The sequence below is a fragment of the Haliotis rubra genome, unplaced genomic scaffold, assembly GCF_003918875.1.
Source record: "Haliotis rubra isolate DU_JTF1 unplaced genomic scaffold, ASM391887v1 Scf62, whole genome shotgun sequence".
NCBI classification, from domain to species: Eukaryota; Metazoa; Mollusca; class Gastropoda; order Lepetellida; family Haliotidae; genus Haliotis; species Haliotis rubra.
Genome location: NW_025767324.1, coordinates 2,133,414 through 2,153,440, shown reverse-complemented (window position 1 = coordinate 2,153,440; position 20,027 = coordinate 2,133,414). Strand labels below are relative to the sequence as shown.

Genomic DNA, 20,027 nt, shown 5'->3' with positions numbered 1-20,027 from the left:
GCTTAATTTCATCAAGAACCGGTAAATCAATTTTGTGATATTTCATGGAATGTACTTGAATACTGCATTGCTTTGCATTGAAAGACAGCTTTGGCAAGGCAGGAGGCCACACCCCATCTGTGTATAGGTTTGAACCCCAGCCTTTAAATGGACATCTACTTCTGCAATTGGGGAACATAACCAGTCCACATAATGACTTACAAGTCCACCTTGTTGGCCGAGAAGTCATTGATGATCTTGTTCCTCTTGTTAGCTGAGAGGCTGGAGGAGTATTCTTGTACACGCACACCACCGAACTCCTTCACCAGCAGGTACAACCTGATAGACATGATGTAACGAGGTTTAGGACAATGACCAGTATTTGGAACCTCATACCTTTGGATATATGCAGTTGGGTATTTTCCAATACATTTAAGTCTAAGCAATCATGCACACTAAGATATATTTGTACTTAATTTATTTTGTGACTGGGGCTTTGGATGTCAGTGTGGTCAGTAGGGAGTGAGTTTAGTTTAACGCCGGACTCAGCAATATTCCAACTATATGTCGGCGGTCTGTAAATAATGTGTTGCCTGATGCATACAGTAAATAACTCCACCAAATTACTTATGTGATATCATGGCGGTGGACACTAGAAATGGGCTTCACACATTGTACCCAGGTGGGGATTCTGACCCGGATCTTCAGCCTGACAAGCGGACGCTTTAACCATAGGCACCCCACTGCCCCCCAAATTACTGGGGCTGTGAAGTTCTTACAAGGCTGACCTGTGTGTGGCTTCACGTGAGTTGGTGAAACAGAGCACGTGGCGGAACTTCAGCTGGTGCAAGAAGTGGAGGATGACAAGAGGCTTCTCTGCCCCAGATACACGCAGGTAGTACTCCTGTAACACAAGGTCAAGGTCAGCAGAAAGTGAGGCTGTAGATCTTTTATTGTCAGGAAGGAGAAAAAAGAGACCCCAACCAATTTTAAGAAATGATGAAAACATTGTGACTAAAACATTTCCAGGCTGAGAAAAGAAAATGGTCAACAGAACCATATGACTACCCCACCACAATAGGACTCTCCAATCAGTTAATGGCACAACCCATTCATCTAGACAACCCATCGGCCAGAGCCCTGTTGATGGGCTAGTATTTGGCTATGATGATAGCATTAAGGCAGTTGTTACTGTATGTTTAAAGTTTGTGAGTTACAATTGTCATGCTTTTATTGGTCTGTGGAACTAGGACTCCAGGACTAACCTATCAGCTGAGGGTAACACATCAGCTCCAGGGAATGTATTAAACTAGGATGAACACATCACATAGAACAATGGACCAGTCAGGGATAACCTTTCCACACAGGACTAACCCATCAACTAAGTAATCAACACTGGACTAAATGATCAACACCAGAATAAATGATCAACACCAGACTAAATGATCAACACCAGAATAAATGATCAACACCAGACTAAATGATCAACACCAGACTAAATGATCAACACCAACACCAGACTAAATGATCAACACCAGACTAAATGATCAACACCGGACTAAATGATCAACACCAGACTAAATGATCAACACCAACACCAGACTAAATGATCAACACCGGACTAAATGATCAACACTGGACTAAATGATCAACACCGGACTAAATGATCAACACCAGACTAAATGATCAACACTGGACTAAATGATCAACACCGGACTAAATGATCAACACCAGACTAAATGATCAACACTGGACTAAATGATCAACACCGGACTAAATGATCAACACCGGACTAATTGATCAACACCAGACTAAATGATCAACACCAGACTAAATGATCAACACCGGACTAAATGATAAACACCAGACTAAATGATCAACACCAGACTAAATGATCAACACTCGACTAATTGATCAACACCGGACTAAATGATCAACACCAGACTAAATGATCAACACCGGACTAAATGATCAACACCAGACTAAATGATCAACACCAGACTAACTAATCAACACCAGACTAACTAATCAACACCAGACTAAATGATCAACCCCAGACTAAATGATCAACACCAGACTAACTAATCAACACCAGACTAACTAATCACCCATGACTCGCCCATCAACCAAGGACTCGGCTATCAACTCTGGGCCAACCATCAACCCAGGGTAATCAATCATCAGGGACTACCATAAACCATCACCCAGAGAAACCTATGAACCTAAGGCTAACTGATCAACCCAGGACTAACCCACAACTAACACAGCCCTCGGACTAACTCATCACCCATAGCATCGCATCAGTGCAACACACACAGGACTAGTAATGTGATGACTGTGGAATAAGCATTGGCTTTTATTTATATCTTTAGACATTAATGTGTGTAACAATCTTACTGTCAATCCCGTGGGTGTGGTGAACTTCCCAATAAACTCTCCTCTAGTGTCTGCCATGTCTGAGGTCTTTTTCTCATCTGTTGAAACACAAATATTGGAGATTCTGTATCCGACATATTGAGTACTTCATCACTGTAACTCGGTTCAGATGCTGAATGCTTCATGACAATATATTAATCACATAAAACAAAATTTTGACAGAAAGGACAATTTTGTTTAAAAACATTCATGGGCAGTTTACTTTTACATACCTTGTACATATGTACCTTTTACAGTATATGTATCTATTAAACCCTCAGACCAAGTCCTTCCTGATCCTGTGTCTGTCTGTCACTCACACCTACCTCTGTCCTGTTCTTCAACACCTGTGAGAGCTCGGCCAATCCTCTTTTCCTCATCCAATGTTACCTTGACAACAGAGGTAAACAATCGAGGCTGGAACAGTTTTAAGTGCTGCAGCTTCTCTGGGTTCTGAGACAGCGTTGCCCGAAAACAACAACTTCTGCAGCTGGAAGATCAACAAGAAGACAAAGTCATCAATATCCCCTGCAATGGCAAAATACTCTTCATGAATATGTCCTCTAGTTATGGTTATGTCAAATATTTTGGTGTGTATATGGTAAAGTGGAAGGAGAGTATTGAAAGGTTTTGAAGTTCTGCTCCAGAAAGGAGCACTGCCACCAAAATCAGTTGAAGCCAAACTTGTTGGCATGGAAACACAAAAAAAATATTTTATTCAGAAATCCAAAACTACCAAAAGGCACCAGTTCATCACCAGATCAATCTATGTAAGAAGTTTGGTAAGGAAATATTGAATGGTTTTAAAGTTCTGCTCCAGAAATGAGCACCAACACCAATTTCAGTCAAAGTCAAACTTGTTGCCATGGAAATGCGAAAAATATAATAATCAGAATCCAAAACTACCAAAAGGCACCAGTTCATCACCAGACATATCTATGTGCCAAGTTTAGTGAAGAAATATTGAACGGTTTAAACGTTCTGCTCCGGAAAAGACAAATGTGCATGGACGCATGGAGTGCATATTAATGCCCGCCGCAAAACGTGTTGCGGGGGATAACAACAGAGGGCACCTCAACAAGAGGGACTATGTCATTGGTACATTTATATCAATATGCAATATGAAAAATGTGTGTTACACCACCCAAATGTAAGCATGTAATTTTCTGAGTAAAATTGATATTTTATACTTATCCTGACTCATGTATTATTGCTTGTCTCCTTCCTTTCCCGAACGTTAGTGGAACACTTGTATCTCCTTTTGAAGCTCCCTTCAAAAAAGCAGACGTAAAATCACTACTCACCACGAGTTGTCTCCCTCTCGGTTTTGGCGGGAAAACGGCGCCACCCGTCTTCCAACTCTTCACTCTCTCCGAATTGCTAGTCCGACACTTCGATTTACAGGGAAATCCAAAGTGCCTAGCGGGGAGGTTGGGAGGGCTTACCTCATGAGTCAGGATAAGTATAAAATATCAATTTTACTCAGAAAATTACATATTTTTCCTTATCCTGACTCATGTATTATTGCTTGTAGAATCCGACGGATTTGGTGGTGGGTCAAGCCACTTCTGGATTCCAATTGGTGATTTACGTCTTGCATACCCCCCTATGGGAACTTCCTGGTAGCACTTCAATTTACTGCTAGGCTCTGCTGCTGCTGTAAGTCTTTACTTCCAGCTTTCTCTGATGGGGGGACCACAATTGTTAACTTTTGGTCCTTGCTTCTGTTAACATTTTTATGTGGATTTTTGCAACTCCATCTCTTGATGCAAGCATCAAGTGGAGAAGCGACCCTTCTTATGTAACGAAGTACGTCCTTACAAGTACTGGGTCTTATCACTTATGCTAGTCTGTCTTAGGCGTGCATATGGACTCTAAAGCTGTAACTCTCCTGAGTGTAGGCTTTTGCAAGTCATGTGATAAAAGGCGAGACTCTGTCTCAGCCTCTGTGGAACTGTCAATTGTTGGGCTACAAAAAAGTGGGCCGAAATGGTGAATGCCAGAGACGTCCTCAGTGGCGATGTCTCTCAGGTAGTGGTTGGCAAACACCATGTCCGATTTCCAGAAGCAGCCCTCCATTATCGTCGTGATAGAGCAGTTTCCATGTAGAGCGAGTGTTGACGCCAGAGCTCTAATTTCATGTGGATTAGAGGCTCTTGGAGGATCAAGTCCTGCTGCTTTGTAGGCCTGTAGAATGACAGTTCTCATCCTTATTGATATCGTAGTGCGAGAGATCTCAGTCTGTGTCTCTGCCGATATAGGGATGAAAAGACGCTTGAATTTTCGTCTCCTGGTCCTAGACCTTTGTAGGTAGATATTCAATGCTCTTACTGGGCACAAGGATAGGTCTTGTGTATCCTGTGGCCCAAGGACTGATGATTCTTTGCTATAAAGTCCCATCTCAGTCCCATATGTACGATGTTTCGATTTTCATCAAATCGTGTCCTTTCAAAGTCTAGAGCATGTATTTCCGACCTCCTTGCTGCTGTTGCTAAGGCAATCAGGAACAGAGTTTTCTGTGTCAAGAACTCAAAAGATGTCCTATCTAATGGTTCATAAGCGTCACTGGTGAGATGCCGTAGAACAATGTTGAGGTCCCAAGCCGGAGCTTTAAATCTCTGTTGTTGGTCCTCCAGTTTAAAAGAGCGTTAGTAAGGCCAGTAACTCTGGTACCTAAGTCAGTTTTACACTCGTCCTCATAGTGATAACTGAGCTCAATGCCGCTAGGTATGTTGAGAGTGTTGACCCTTTTAACCGCTTCGTTTGTCTAGGTGACAAAGATAGTCCGCCACTTGAGGGTGTGTCGCTTTCATGGCTGTGAAGCCTGTTTTCAAAGCGTAGGTCTCAAAGCTTCACCACTTGTCGTCGTACAAGTTGCGTGTTGACTTGCGTAAAGCTAGCGTGACCGCTTTAGCTGCCCTGGCGGAATATCCTCTCTTATTCAAGCATGCCTTGATACGGTCCATGTGTGTAGGCGGAACACTTTGGAGTTGCCGTGTGCTTGCTTTGTGTGTGGATGTACTAGCAAGTTCGTCCACTCTGGTAGTTGCAGTTGAGGTGGTCCTAGTTCTTGTATGAGAATGGGGAACCATATTCTCGCTGGCCAATAAGGAGCGATCAAAATCAGTTGCAGGTTCCTCGTCTGCATGATTTTCTGCAACACTTTCGGTATTAGAGCTGGTGGCGGGAACGCGTAAGTGTTTAGTCCTTCCCAAGAGATGCTTAGAGCATCTGTTGCCCATGCTCGTGGATCTGGTATTGGAGAGACGAATGTTACCAGTTGATTGTTGAATCTTGCGGCAAACAAATCTATTGGTGGCGCTCCTATCTCTTGTATGATCTGTTTGAAGATTTCTGGATGTAGCATCCATTCTGTTGGGGATGGCTGAGTTAGACGAGATAGTGCGTCTGCTATCACATTCTTGGCTCCTGGAATGTGGCATGCTTTATGTGGATGTTCAGATTGTCTGTTATGCTGAACCGATGAAAGCACAGGTTCAGAAGGTTCGCCGACCTTGTTGACCCTTGTTTGCTTATGTAGAACGCCACTGTGGAGTTGTCCGTGTGTACCGTTAGATGAGCATTTTATAGCATGCTGGTCCAGTGGAGTATGGCGTTTATCCCTGCTTTCATTTCTAGCATGTTGATATGCAGATCTTTCTCTTGTAACGTCCATTTCCCAGCTGACACTTCGTTGTCAAGGTGTGCTCCCCATCCTTGGAGAGATGCGTCCACATAGAGATGCGTTTTGCACTCCGGCTCTGCTAAGTAGGTGCCTCCACAAACATTCGATCTCTGAGTCCACCATAGTAGATATGGTTTTAGTCTGTCCAGGAGTCCGAAGGGGTACCGGATCGTCCAGATGTGCAATTACGAAGACCTGTAGTGGGTGTAGTTGTAATCTCCCTCTGCGCGTCATATCTTGTACTCACATGAGGAGACCCAACAGACTCTGCCACTGTCGAAGTGGCCACGGAGAGAGTAGAGCTTGCGATACCATCTGTTGTATCTTTAGCCAACGGTCCTCTGGTACTGTTATGTGGTTTTCTGTTGTGATGAGCTGAATTGCTAGGAGCTGCCGGTCCTGTGTAGGCTCTAGTTCCGACTTGAGGACTGAGTAGGCTCTGCCAACTTCGTAGTAATAACGGAGAGCGTAGTGCTTGAGATACAATGGCTTGTATCTAGATCCAACGATCGTGAAACCCTTGCCATGTCCGTAAGGGAAACGAAGCAATGTCCGACTCTGTGACTGCCATCGTTGAGAAGTCTATATAAAGTAGACTGGCTGCCGTAACCAAAAGTCCGTCAAACGTATGTTGCTGCAATTCGCCTGATGAACCGTCTTTAATGCTGACAGGGAAGGTCTCTAACCCTGTGAAGACAGCCGCATCACGTAGTTCCCGTCTAACTGGACTGTAATTGAGGCCTTCCTCCCACGTTGAAAGGTTGTTGTCACTTGTAAACAATTCCCTGACATGTGAACTACGTCCGACTTCTGCGCAGGGCGTTGTCTCTCATGGACCAATCAAAATGCAGCATTTTGATTCCTTTAGCTTCCCGTGATGTGACGTCACCGGTGTAGCTGAAAAAAGGTCCTTGTAGAATCTTGTGCAGTCGTTGATATCTTATCAACACTCTGTCTTGTCCATAGTGTATAGAGGGTTATAGCGAAAAGTGACTTGAAATACCGATGTAGGTAGGCTGGTTGCTGTGACTGTGTGACTGTTACTTCAGTCCTGAAGATAATGCAGTCGCCCTTATATACAGATGATCAGCTGACGTCTACACCTCCTCAGTGCTGCCACTTGTAGACTGCATTCATCGATCTCAATGAAGTGTCGTAAATACCCTTTTTGTGTTGAAACACACAGGTGCTTGTAGAGTTGATGGTCAACTTTGTTGTAAGTTCTACAAAGGGAGTCGTTGCTGATTTTGTAGTTTACCTCAATCTCTGGAGTCTTTATGCAGGGTCCCATGTAAAGTAGCGGGAATTCCCAAGTTTGGACTTTGGGAATATGTTGACTTTGTAACTTCATAGCCTTAGCAAGGCTGTGCTGAACCCCGCCAATGTAAATTCCTGAAGATCTGTACGCTCTCCAGAGCAGCGTTGGGACGTCTGCCTGATGACACTGGCTAGTGTATCAATGGACTTAATCATCATGACTTCCCTGGATTCCTTTGTGACTTCCTTGGCAACCTTGTCAATCTCCCCTGCAAAGATGGATGTTGTAGACCATGGAGCTCTGTACAGAGTCTTGCGGATATGGATGATAAATGCTCTGACATCAATTGGTGGTCCTTTTTCTGCGTTAGTAGGGCAGAATAAATCATCCGGTCTTCCTCTGCAGTAGAGTTCCTGAACTTGGAGATGAGCGTTTCATTACTTGCCCTGGATCTGTTAAGTCCGAAGAACATCCTTCTGGTCATAGTGTCTATCTGTGCCAGCTTTTTGTCATCAATCTTGTAAGATTTGTCCAGGTACTGTGGGATAGTCCACATCATCGTCCTTCATTAGGTACATAAAAGCTTCATTCTCTTCCTTAGAGGGTGACGCTAGGTCCAGTCCATTAGCCATCCAATATTTTATCTCTGAGTCCGAAAATATGATACCGCCATCGTCCTCTGTATCATGTCCACTGGTATAAGATCGTTGAATATCCTTTGTTGGGGATCTGCGTGGCGATCTATGTGGCGATCTACGTGGCAATCTGTGTGGGGATGAGTATGTTGAACTACGTGTAGTTCTAAGAGGCGATCTGTATGGCGACCTGCGTGGAGGTGAGCGTCTTCTAGGCCGGGATTGCCTTCCTGGCAATGTATTCCTAAGTGGTGAATCCCGTGACGACCTGCGAGGTGTTGTTGATGCCCTTGAAGATAATTCAGATGACCTTCGCGCAGGTGAGAGGTTTTGTTGAGGGTCTGAATCCCGAGACGTCTCTCTAAACCTTCTAGGCGGTTTCTTCCTTTGTGAAGTGGGTAGCCTGCGTGAAGGTTCTTCATTAGCCTCATCATCTGATGACGATCTATTTGGTTCTGAAGAGCGTGCCGTCCTGCGCGCAGGTTTGCTGACGTCATGTAGCGTAGATCTGCTCTTAGTCCTAGAGCTAGATTCTCTGGTAGGCCTCTCAGATGTATCATCAGTGTGGGGTCCTTCGTGCAGCACTGGATCCTCTCTGAGGTTGATGACTTGAGCATGAGAGCAGCCTGGCTGTCCATCATGCGAGGTTCTTTCTTGTGCGAAGCGCTTCTCCATCATCTCCATCATTTGTTGAGAGAATTGCTGCATAAAGGCCCCAGGGTTGAATGTCTGCGACGACTGTAGAGATGTCGTATCTGAGATGGTAGCGATATGGTCCAGGGATCGCTGTGCCTCATGGATCTCTGCTGTCAGTGTAGAAGGTAACTCGGACTGCGTAGAGATGGCTGCTGACGTTACCGTTGCTGAGGCCTGCTTCCTTTTCTTATGCTGTATCTCTGGGATGATCAACAACGGCTCATCATATAAGCCTCTCTCTTCCATCGGGACGATTTCGGCTGAAAAGTCCTCGTAGTCTGTGAAGAACACCCCGTAGAGCTGGTTGAAGCCTTCGGGTTGTAAGGCTTCTTCTGCGTTGAAGATGGCCTCTTTTTCTTCATATGAGTTGAGGAGTTGTCCGACGTAGAAGACCTTTTCTTCGACGTAATGGCGGACCTCATCCCACGCCATCTTCTGAGGACGCCTCCGGCAGGTCACTGGATGGAAGTATGTCGTCTGACAACGATAGACAGCTCTTTAGGGACTCAGCCGGTTAGCTATGACTTGCAAAAGTCGTCTGGATTTATCCTTAGCACGCCTAAGTACAGAGAAATAATAATTATTAAATTCAATTTGTGTTAATTGCTGACATAATTTACAGCGAGAGCTGGAAGTACATATTGTTGTGCAACTGGGCACAATAAATGCGGGTCTGCAGCAGATAACCTAAACCTACAACGAAAACAGGTTTTCATGAAATGTAAACAACTGAACAATCACGTAAAACCCGGAATAAACAGTCAAATTACTAATAAATTTCAAACCATATTGTAGAAGGATACTCCCTGAAACCTTATAAAGGTAACTTATAGGGAAATAACTAAGTTATCAAAGGATATAGTGCCGTGTTGGAGACACAGGTGCTCTCCCAACCGGCCCACTAGGCTAAGAAGGAGAGAGTGAAGAGTGGGAAGACGGGTGGCCGCTTTTCCGCCAAAACTGGAGAGGGAGACAACTCGCGTGGTGAGTAGTGATTTTACGCCTGCTCGGGAAAGGAAGGAGCTTCAAAAGGAGATACAAGTGTTCCACTAACGCTCGGGAAAGGAAGGAGACAAGCAATCCAATACATGAGTCAGGATAAGGAAAATTATAAGCTGAATGTGTGCAGAGATATTTTCAAGTAGGTGACATTTGGTGTGGAACTTGGGTTGGTGTGTTCAACTTCCTGTACTCGGAAAAGGAATCGGTTAACCTAGTCAAACTTTGTGTTTTTATTGTGGCTTTAACTATACTTATACTAATATGCAATATAAAAAATGTGTGTTGCACCACCTATATGGTAAGCACAGCTGCTTTTATACCAATATGCAACATGAAAAATGTAAGTTCTATTTTTGAATTTTCATTAACATATTTCATTATTTTATTACCCTTTGTAACATTAAATGAAACCCCGAGAACAAGAAGGGTTGTTTTTTTCCTCAGTAGTCTAAGGTAACGCTCATGCATTTGTTTCACTGTTCCAACTACTGCACGTACCCCCTTGTAATACAAACCAATACTAGTGATTTGAAACTATGATCGTTTGTTAAACAACTTTTATCCTAAGTTGAATAAAATTCTGAGATTTTAATGTTCAATTGGCAAGGTAAAATTATGAGGATTTGCAATCTTAATTTTACTTTATTTGATTTACTTGTTTGTTTAAAATGAAATTCATCGGTACGTTTTCACTGCAAACAGACAATAAGTTGTAACACACAATAAAAATTGAATACATGAATGTAAAAATATCAAAGGATTCTGACAAAATGTTGAACTAGGGATGCTGCAATGTACTTACTGGAATCTGCAGTCTTGAACAACTGAAGAGAAATCAAAATGAAATAACTTTTTCAACTGATTAATGCTAACTGGAAGTGATTGAACAGATTATACACTGCTGGAAGACTACAACATATTTATGCCATTGTTAACGTCAGGTCACAAACATACCAAACTTAGATGCAGCGTTTAAAATTCCCGCCTGCCCGACTTTTTGGACGGTCTATTTTCATCTCGGATGGTCAAATTTCAAAAGTATCCTGTCCGGTGGTCTGGTAGATATTTTAGCCCTGAGAGTAAATATTTCATAATATCAGACAGGTTTTCATGTCGTCAGTTTGAGGTGTTAAAGGTATTATGAAAATTATGTTAAACTACATACGATTGTACAGTTCATGTTACGATAACCAATCATAACACATGTACTTTCAGTTTACCCAAACTCGGCGCATTGCCTGTTAGTGCTATGTAGTTCATTGCCATGCCTACAAACAGTGAATGAAGCTTGCGCGAGTTGGAAATGGCAGTCACAGTTTTTTATTGTTGAAAACCGGACAGGCAAGTTTGTTTCCGGGCTGGTAATTTTTTAAAGTTACCAGTCCAGCTGTCTGGCTTGGAATTTGGGGAGTTTTAAACACTGTTAGATACAGTTTCACAGGCTGTTCATCCCTGCACCACTATGACTGCTTTCTGGAACAGGGACCACTTGCACAAAGCGATCGTATAACTCTCTTCAGTCTATGTGAGAGATGGGAGTCATAATAATTGTAGCACTAACATTGGTTTGTGCCAGTGGTCTCAGGGCCCTTGCCCTGTGTTCGATAATGCAATGTTGCCACAACTGTCATAACTCCCAAATTTTGGTTTAGCACAGGCATATAACACTCATATATTTTGAGGAACAATGTCCTGATTGCTGATGACAACACTAACAGTATAATATACTGATCAAACTGATATGAGGGAATGAGTGAGTGAGTGCGTCCTGATGACAACACTAACAGTATAATATACTGATCAAACTGATATGAGGGAATGAGTGAGTGAGTGAGTTTAGTTCTACTCTGCACTCAGCAATATTCCAGCTATATGGAGGCAGTCTGTAAATAATCGAGTCTGGACCAGACAATCAACTGCATGAGCATCTATCTACGTAATTGGGAACCAATGACATGTGTCAACCCAGTCGGCGAGCCTGACCACCCGATCCCGTTAGTCGCCTCTTACGACAAGCATGGGTTACTGAAGATCAATATTCTAACCCGGGCCTTCACGGGTATGAAGGAATGAACAGAGACCACCAGTGAAATGTGTGTTTTGTTCAAACGACTGCTGTGTGAATTTACAATTTCCTCAAATTCATTTCAAGATCAAACGTCAACTAAAACCTTCACCCAATAACATCCCTTGTATGAACTGTTGTGATAATCATCTTGAAATCGTACTTTGCAACTGTCAGTGGTCCTGGGACTTCCCTAGAGATGGACCCTTGTTGGCGGCCATCTTGGTTGTAGACAGTGCCCTCTAGTATACTTAACCAGTCCTGCTTTATTTCATCCATCATTCGATCAGCCTCATCGATCACCTGTACATGGGACAAGTTTTCAAAAGAGTGAGTGAGTGAGTATGGTTTTACGCCGCTTTTAGCAATATTCGAGCAATATCACGGCGGGGGACACCAGAAATGGGCTTCACACGTTGTACCCATGTGGGCAATCGAACCCGGGTCTTCGGCTTGACGAGCCAACGCTTTAACTACTAGGCTATCCCACCGCCCCTTTCCAAAAGAGACATCAATCTGAATATGGTCTTATCTGCCATTCAATAATCAATCACATGACATGAAACAAACAACTATTCATGTTTATTCATAAGCAAGATCAGATCTATTTTTCTGCCTAATCAAAGACGATATTGTTCAAATTATCCAGTATATTGTGCTATGTCTTAAACTGGGACAATGTGTCTGTGCAATTATCACTTGGCTTTTACTTGTAGTCTCCACTACACTGATCTAAATTTATAAAATCAGGTTGGCAAATACACTCCATTCAGGTATCAATTCTTCAGTCTGTTCTGCCATCACAATAAACCCCATTCCCTCTAAGGGACCGTTCATAATTTATGGCTGGGGTGGGGGTAGGGGTGATGATGATTTTAAGGGGGGGTCACCCATTTAGTTCTGGCGAGCTATGGGGGTCATCAATTTTGTACACACGTACTAGGGGGGTTCCATCAATTTTGTACAGATAAATATGTTTGAAATTATGCTTAGAAATTATGGGTATGAGAGGGGGGGAAAATTGTTGACATGCAGGGGGGTCACTTTTAAATTTTAGGGGGTCATTCACATTGTACATGATTCTCCATAAAAATCATCATCACACCACCACACACCCCAGCCATAAATTATGAATGGTCCCTAAATACCTGAAACTTAGTGCTTGAAATACATATCTTAATCTCTGTTAAACATGCTCCTTACCCTAAACAACACATCTGTATTTTGATATTACTAATCAGGTAATTCTGACATCCAGTGACATCAAGTTTAAGGCCTTCAGCAACACATTGTGCAGACAAAGATTGGATCAGTATTTACAATTCCAACTTACCAAAAATCTCAGCTGAGAAAGATCAAAGCCTTCAGTGTTTGTGATGTGGTCCACAAGTCGTCCTGGTGTTGCCACGACGATATCCACTAAGCTGATGTGACCACGCAATCTGCACAGACATTTAGTGGATGATAAAACTGAATGATATTTCAAGGCACAATACACAGAATGAGATTTCATTGAATAATCATCCACCTAATTTCACCACTGCAACAACTTTGCTTTTTAAAGACCTTCATAACGCCTTTGAACATATGTTGAATTTATTCAATCTGGCAAACAGATTGTTACCAAAGTTTGGTAAGAAATGTTAGTTTGAATATCAAATATAGATTTACATCTGAAGTGAGTGGTTATTCAAGTCATGTCACAACAAGAGAAACTAGTACTAGGCATCACACAATGAAAACCATCCTCTATAATCTCCAGGGTATACGTTATGATCACTCTCCACTATACCCTGGATGCATCTATGGCTTGGCCCGATGATTTTATTACCTCCCTTGGCTGGCTTTTTATCCAATCAGGTGTCTATGCTGGGAAGTTGAGCGAACCAATCACAACTCACTTTCACTTCTTAAATTATCTAACCGTTTAAACTTAGCAACACAATTGATGCAGAGGTATTCTGAAAGAGGTAGAAGGAGTTCTTTTATATATTTTTTGAAAGTTTCAGATCTGTCAATTTGTCTGTATTATTTCTTCAGAAATCTGAGTGGCACTGCGAACAAACCTTCGTGACTGCGACTGCTATGTTTGTTGACACTGGCAAGCTCGGATGTAACTGCGGCTTATCTGATTGGCTACTGTCAGAATGCGGAGGCAGCCAAGGGAGGTAATAAAATCATCGGGCCAAGCCGTGGATGCATCCAAGGTATAGTGGAGAGTGATCGTAACGTATACGCTGGAGATTATCGAGGATGGTTTTCATTGTGTGATGCCTAGTACTAGTTTCTCTTGTTGTGACATGACTTGAACAATATGATAAGAATGGAACCTCAACTTTTCAGTCTGTAAATTTCTTAGTCTGGACCAGACAATTCAGTGATTGACATCATGATCTAAACAATAGGGGATGTTAACCAAGTCAGCGAGCCTGACCACCCGTTAATCGCCTGTTACGACAAGCATGGGTTACTGAAGATCAGTGAACACACCAGTCCTTCAATAAGTCAAACAAATAATACTTTACAAAAGATGAATAGGCAGGACAATACATCACCATGGTTACATGTTGGCATGTTCCATATATGACACAAGAGGTGGAGAGCTTACTAGTGTATCATCCATTGCCTCACTGAACTTACTTCTTCATGACAAGAGTCTGCTGTTCACTGACGAGAGTCTTCTGACCAACAGCAAGCCCCACCTGTCACAAACAACAAGTCTGTTCTTACAGCACTAGAACAATTGGATCCTGGCTACTCAGAAGCTATATTTTTAGATGGTGAAGGACGTAAGAATATATGGAGTGTAAATCTGAGCAATTACTAATGGATTCATTGACACCCTTCTTATGTCTTAGTGAGTGAGTGAGTGAGTGAGTGAGTATGATTTTACGTCGCTTTTAGCAATATCCCAGCAATATCCACGGTGGGGACACCAGAAATGGGCTTCACTCATTGTAGCCATGTGGGGAATCGAACCCGGGCATTCGGCATGACGAGCCAACGCCTTAACTACTGGGCTTCCCCACTGACCCATTTTACAACCCACTAACAATCATTCAGCATTTTAGGCATATTCTTCAATGCTTCCTGCTGACTGGTCAATCATGGCCAACACCCTGTCACTACAGCCTACATCCCCTTACCTTGAGATCTGTGCCTTGGACATAGGACTGGAACACCTTGTAGACTTGGACAGCCAGATCCTTGACCGGAAGCACCACCACAGCCCGTACTCTACGCACCACTCTTGGTTTCAGGGCCTTAATAAAGGATTTATTGATTGGAAGTTCATTGACTCAAAAGCACCATGCCATAACAATCAGTAACAAAATTAGTTGTCCTATATGTTTATACACAATAGTTTCATGTCTTGACCAGGCATTAATCAACTTTTTGCTAAATATGAACTAGGACGATCTCTTAAAAGCTGACACTACATCTTCTGATTATTTTTAATTTGAATCATAACAATGTTAACAAGTTAAAATGTGTCTGTGGCAGTGTGCGAAATTTACGCTGGTCCTGTGGTCCCTGGCTAGTAAAAATTCATCAGGTCCACTAAATACTAAGTTTGCAGTGGTCCTGGTGGCCAGTGAATTTTGTATTGATAGTAAATCTATGAATGTTATTTTGGACCAGTGAACAGTGAAGTACAGACAGGACCACTAATTATTGTCCACTTACTGGTCCTATGGTCTAGTGGGAAATTTTGAAAGGTTTTTTTTTCTTGCTGTGGTGATGAATAATTAAATTTGTATCAATATTAATTAATTTATTGATACACTATTGACAATGACTGACATTTTGACGGTCAAAGTCAGCTAACCCTCTTGCCTTTGAAACATGGACAATATAGAAGTCCTAAAAATCTGTTGGTCTGAAGAAATATTACTGCCCCCATAACAGGCATGAAAATATTGACTGCAGTCAGTTTTTTCTTTCCTACATAAGCATATATACCCTCAAAGACAACTGATAAACAGTCCACAGCATTTATTGGTTGCTGAAGTACAACGCCACACCTACCTGAACAATGGGGAGTACAAAGGCCAGCGTCTTCCCACTACCTGTTGGTGCAGACACACAAATATCATTGGGTCGGTATCCACCTGACCCTACTAGCCAGCCATGTTTGATGACCTTGAGGACTTGCGGAATGACTTGCATCTGCACTGATAGAACAGAGCAAGTCTGTAGTTGGTTAAAGGACATTCAGAGATTTTTGGTTGGATGGTTGGTTTGTTGCTTAATGCTGCTCTCAGCAATATTCCAGCGGTCAGTAAATAAGCGAGTCTGGACCAGACAATCCAGTGATCAACAGCATGAGCATTATTGATCTATGATTGGGATACGAAGCAAGCCTGACCACCCGATCCTGTTAGTCACCTTTTACAACAAGCACGGGTTGCTGAAGACCTTCTCCGTTCATTTAGAGATTTAATCAGTATACAGGTGTATTAAGAAATATAGGAGATGAGTGTGAGTTAAGTTCAACACTGTAGCGTGGGAGAAACGTCAGGAGGGATGCAGGCCTGTATGTGTTCTGTGACTGTTCACCACCTTGATGAGATCCAGAAGCATAGGCATGGTGCAGACAAACCTTAAAGCATAATTCGAATTCAAACCCATCATATACTCCCCATCAAAAGTTTAGACTCACCTAAAGCACTCACTATATGTTATGTATATATATATGGTTACATCAAAAATGAATTTCTTCTCTAACTTGGGGGAACCAACTGCAAACCTTATGCAGATGAAATGTACGAGGATCATGCATCAAATTGCTGAAAAGCATGTGCAAATATTGTTCATGTGAACAGCTGCGTTTTGGTGTAAAGTTTTGTTAATAATTCGTCAATTTTCACTGATTTTCATCATTTACTGAACTCACGACAATAATCTTTTAAACGTTACAAATTATTTTTTCAATACATTAGTTCATAAGAAAAGAGTACCTTTAAACTGAATGGAATATTTGCAAAATCAAGTTTAGAACAGTTGACTGAAGTAAGTGGCGACATTTACCATTGTTTACACTAGTGAGTCTAAACCTTTGATGGGTAGTATAGATTTCTGGTGTTCCCAAGTGATGCAAACGAATTATGACCAGAAAACTCTGCCCCCCATCCCCCTTTAGAATCTGAATCACTGTTATCAATGGTTATGTGTACATAAGAGTGAGTGAGTTTAGTTTTATGCAGCACTCCACAATATTCCAGCTGTATAGCGACGGCAGTACATAAGACATAATTCATCCAATTCGGTACTAAATACCAGCAATATCATGGCAGGGGACACCATAAATAGGCTTCGCACATTGCACCCATGTGGGGAATCGAACATGGGCCCTCGGTGTGACGAGTGAACACTTTAACCACTAGGCTACCCCACCGCCCCTACTACTATAAATTGACTGCACAGTAAAACTGGGAGTTTGTCACTGTTTAATATAATCAGATAATGGATACTAATTCCTTTCACCCTTGTGTGTCGAAAACAAACAAGAAAATGAAATACAAATGTATTCCTGCTGGACTTAAAAATGATAGAAAGGTTTTCCCAAAAGCAACTGCTCACTCTCAAATTGTTCCAAATTTCTTCAAGCATATACCGGTATATATGTGCTTGAAACTTAAAATAAATTTTTGAACAAGTTGAGAGAATGACATTTTAGGTTTGTCAGAACCAAAGATGTGTGCTTCAAACTTAAATGTATTTTTGGAACAATTTGAGAGAGTGCACCACCTGTTGGAAAAGATCTATGAATGCAGAAAAATAGAAAGTGTAGTTATTTTTTTGTTACCTGGGAAGAAATGCGATATCTTGTTCTCAGCTAGCCTTTCAACCAGGTGTGGATCTAGGCCGACCATCTCGTTGATTGGAAGACGCTTGTGTCGCAAGTCTGCACTGATAACATCAGGACTAGAGAGCCAGTCAGGCAATACTCTCAGTACCTGCAACCGTTATAACAGATATGTTATGTGTGACAGAACCAGTGGAGTGCTACTTTCATGATCTTCGGCCATCTGTACGGCGGCAATTGGCCAGACCAGAGACTAGAGTTGAAGACAGAGAACAGATCATACAAGCACACTGTATAATGAGTTTTCAACTTGATCAGTTGTGTTGATGTTGATATTCAATATATGGTCATAGTGCTTAGGGACTTAGTCAGACTTAGACCAGGATGTCAGACCAACCAACCCACCTCACCCAAAATGAACTTACTTGTTCTTTCTGTTTCTTCTTGAAATCTCCAAGTACAGTGAATCCTCCGATTTCCTGTCCTCCTTCCCCCAATGGCACCATGGTAACAGGATCAGCTTCCTTTTTCTCCTGCTCTTCCTCTTCTCCATCTGTATCCTCATCCTGGTCCATCGTCTCGTGCTTCTTTGTTACAGTCTCTACTTTACTCGCTGACACATCAGAATCACTATCATTCTCTTCCTTACTCAATCTTTTCTTCTTCTTGTGTTTCTTTGTTTTCGTAACTTCATTACCATCTTCCTCTTCTGACAATTCTTTCACTTTAACTTTCTTCTTTTTCTTTTTATGTTTTGTAACTGAGTCTGTTTCATCCACAATATCACTCCCAGAATTTTTCCTGTCTTTGTCCTTTTTCTTCTTCTTTTTCTTTACCACATCGTCTTCTACTTGTGTTTCACTGACTCTGTGTTTCCGCTTTCCCTTAGCACTAACATCTTCATTCTGAAAGGTTTTACTCCTTCGTCTTGCTTCGGCCTGAGCCTGGAGTCGAGCTAGAATGTCCTGGGCCTTGCCTGCTGTTTCCTGGCGTTCTTCTTCATCATCTTCATCTCCCATAAACCTGAAACATTCAGCAAAGGTAAATGACAGAAATGACGAGTGTAAAGCTGTTGTGATTTCTTTTAATCATTTTAATTAATGGAAAATAAGGTATAGGAGTTGGAGGAAAGGATGCTCACAGTGAATCTCATGAGTGCAGTGATTGAAATAGTGCTTAATTTGTGTGCCATGGCAAAGTAAACATAGAAATGGCATGGATTCTGATTTTGGCTAGGGTATGTTTCTGTATCATGTGTATACAGAAATGTACCTGGGTGCCGTTCCACTAACCGATCTTATCTAAGATCAATCTTAGCAAGTTACACCAATTTTACAATCGTCTTAGCTAAAAGTTACACCGTTCCACTAACCGAACTTAGGCCGATCTCAATTTTACGATCCCATTCAACCTTAGATCGAGACTCTTTCGTGCGAGAGATAGAGAAAAGCGAGGAAGTAGGATATTGGAACCAAGTGTAAACGTGGAGAAAAAAACCTCGAGGAAAATATTATGGTTGTGACCACCATGGTTTCAGGGGCAATTAAGTGGGTGTGAATGCTTCTACCTCGCCACAAGCACATCATCTGATCTGATAACGTATCTAGAATATAGTCTAGTCAGTGGTCTTGAAAAACACGCAGCCTGCCTTAAAATTTAGAATCCTCTACCAAATAAGCGCACATGAAATCAAACATATTTGTATCTTTTTGTTTCAGAACATTGTTCACTTCACGACGCGTCCCTGTTCTTAACCATGTCGGCTGTGTTGCGACAGTGGTCAGACTGGCCTCACATTTGTAAGGCTTCCGTGCAGTGTTTGTTTACATCACAGAATTAACAAATTCATTTCATGGTTGGTAAAGAATTAGGGGACGCTCTTCTTCTTCTTCATATAGACTATGAAAGCCACCACTTTGGTTTCTCTACGATTAATTTTAGCTATCCTAAGTTGGCCATGAGCAACTTAGACTTTGGATCTTAACTTTACTATTGACTTGGGTAAGATTGGTTAGTGGAACGGTAAGCCGATCGTAACGTCACGCTAAGATTGGGATTTTAGTGTTTTACGATTGGCGTAGGGCTAAGATCGGTTGGTGCAACGGCACCCTGGGGGTTTTGTACCCCTAGGGTACCCGTGCTGACAACGACCCATTCAGCGAAATCAAAACAGCAAAATGAGCTCTGTAATCTTACCGATTGACAGCGAAGAGAGACATGGCGTGGATTCTTGTCTGAATACAAAAATTTAATTAAAACTAAAAAACCAGGTTGTAATGTGGCTAGTTGTCCTCGGCACTTCGTGTGTTTCCAAAAATTCCGCATGCCCTCATGGGCGCAGACATTTTGCATGACGAATTGTGGGAAATTGTCGTCCAATCATATTTCGACAAATTTCTTGGGAAGATCTAAAACTAAAAGACGTATTTGGAATACTAAGCATATTTCCTTTTCACTTAATTCTTAAAAGAACAGATCTAATT

The 20,027-nt window shown here is 42.0% G+C and overlaps 1 protein-coding gene across 1 annotated transcript in view; it reads right to left on the bottom strand.

Annotated features, from left to right (window-relative positions):
• Positions 1–19,908, bottom strand: part of LOC124256128 (ATP-dependent RNA helicase DDX51-like) — a 23,684-nt gene extending 3,776 nt beyond the window's left edge. The window contains 14 exon segments of the mRNA XM_046690084.1: positions 202–318; positions 768–883; positions 2,377–2,453; positions 2,721–2,774; positions 2,776–2,884; positions 10,473–10,494; positions 11,899–12,038; positions 13,069–13,177; positions 14,376–14,437; positions 14,882–14,998; positions 15,765–15,910; positions 17,545–17,695; positions 17,970–18,567; positions 19,741–19,908. Of these exon segments, the coding sequence (XP_046546040.1) occupies positions 202–318; positions 768–883; positions 2,377–2,453; positions 2,721–2,774; positions 2,776–2,884; positions 10,473–10,494; positions 11,899–12,038; positions 13,069–13,177; positions 14,376–14,437; positions 14,882–14,998; positions 15,765–15,910; positions 17,545–17,695; positions 17,970–18,567; positions 19,741–19,763 (1,841 nt within the window). The 5' untranslated portion in view covers positions 19,764–19,908.
• Positions 19,909–20,027: the final 119 nt, after the last annotated feature.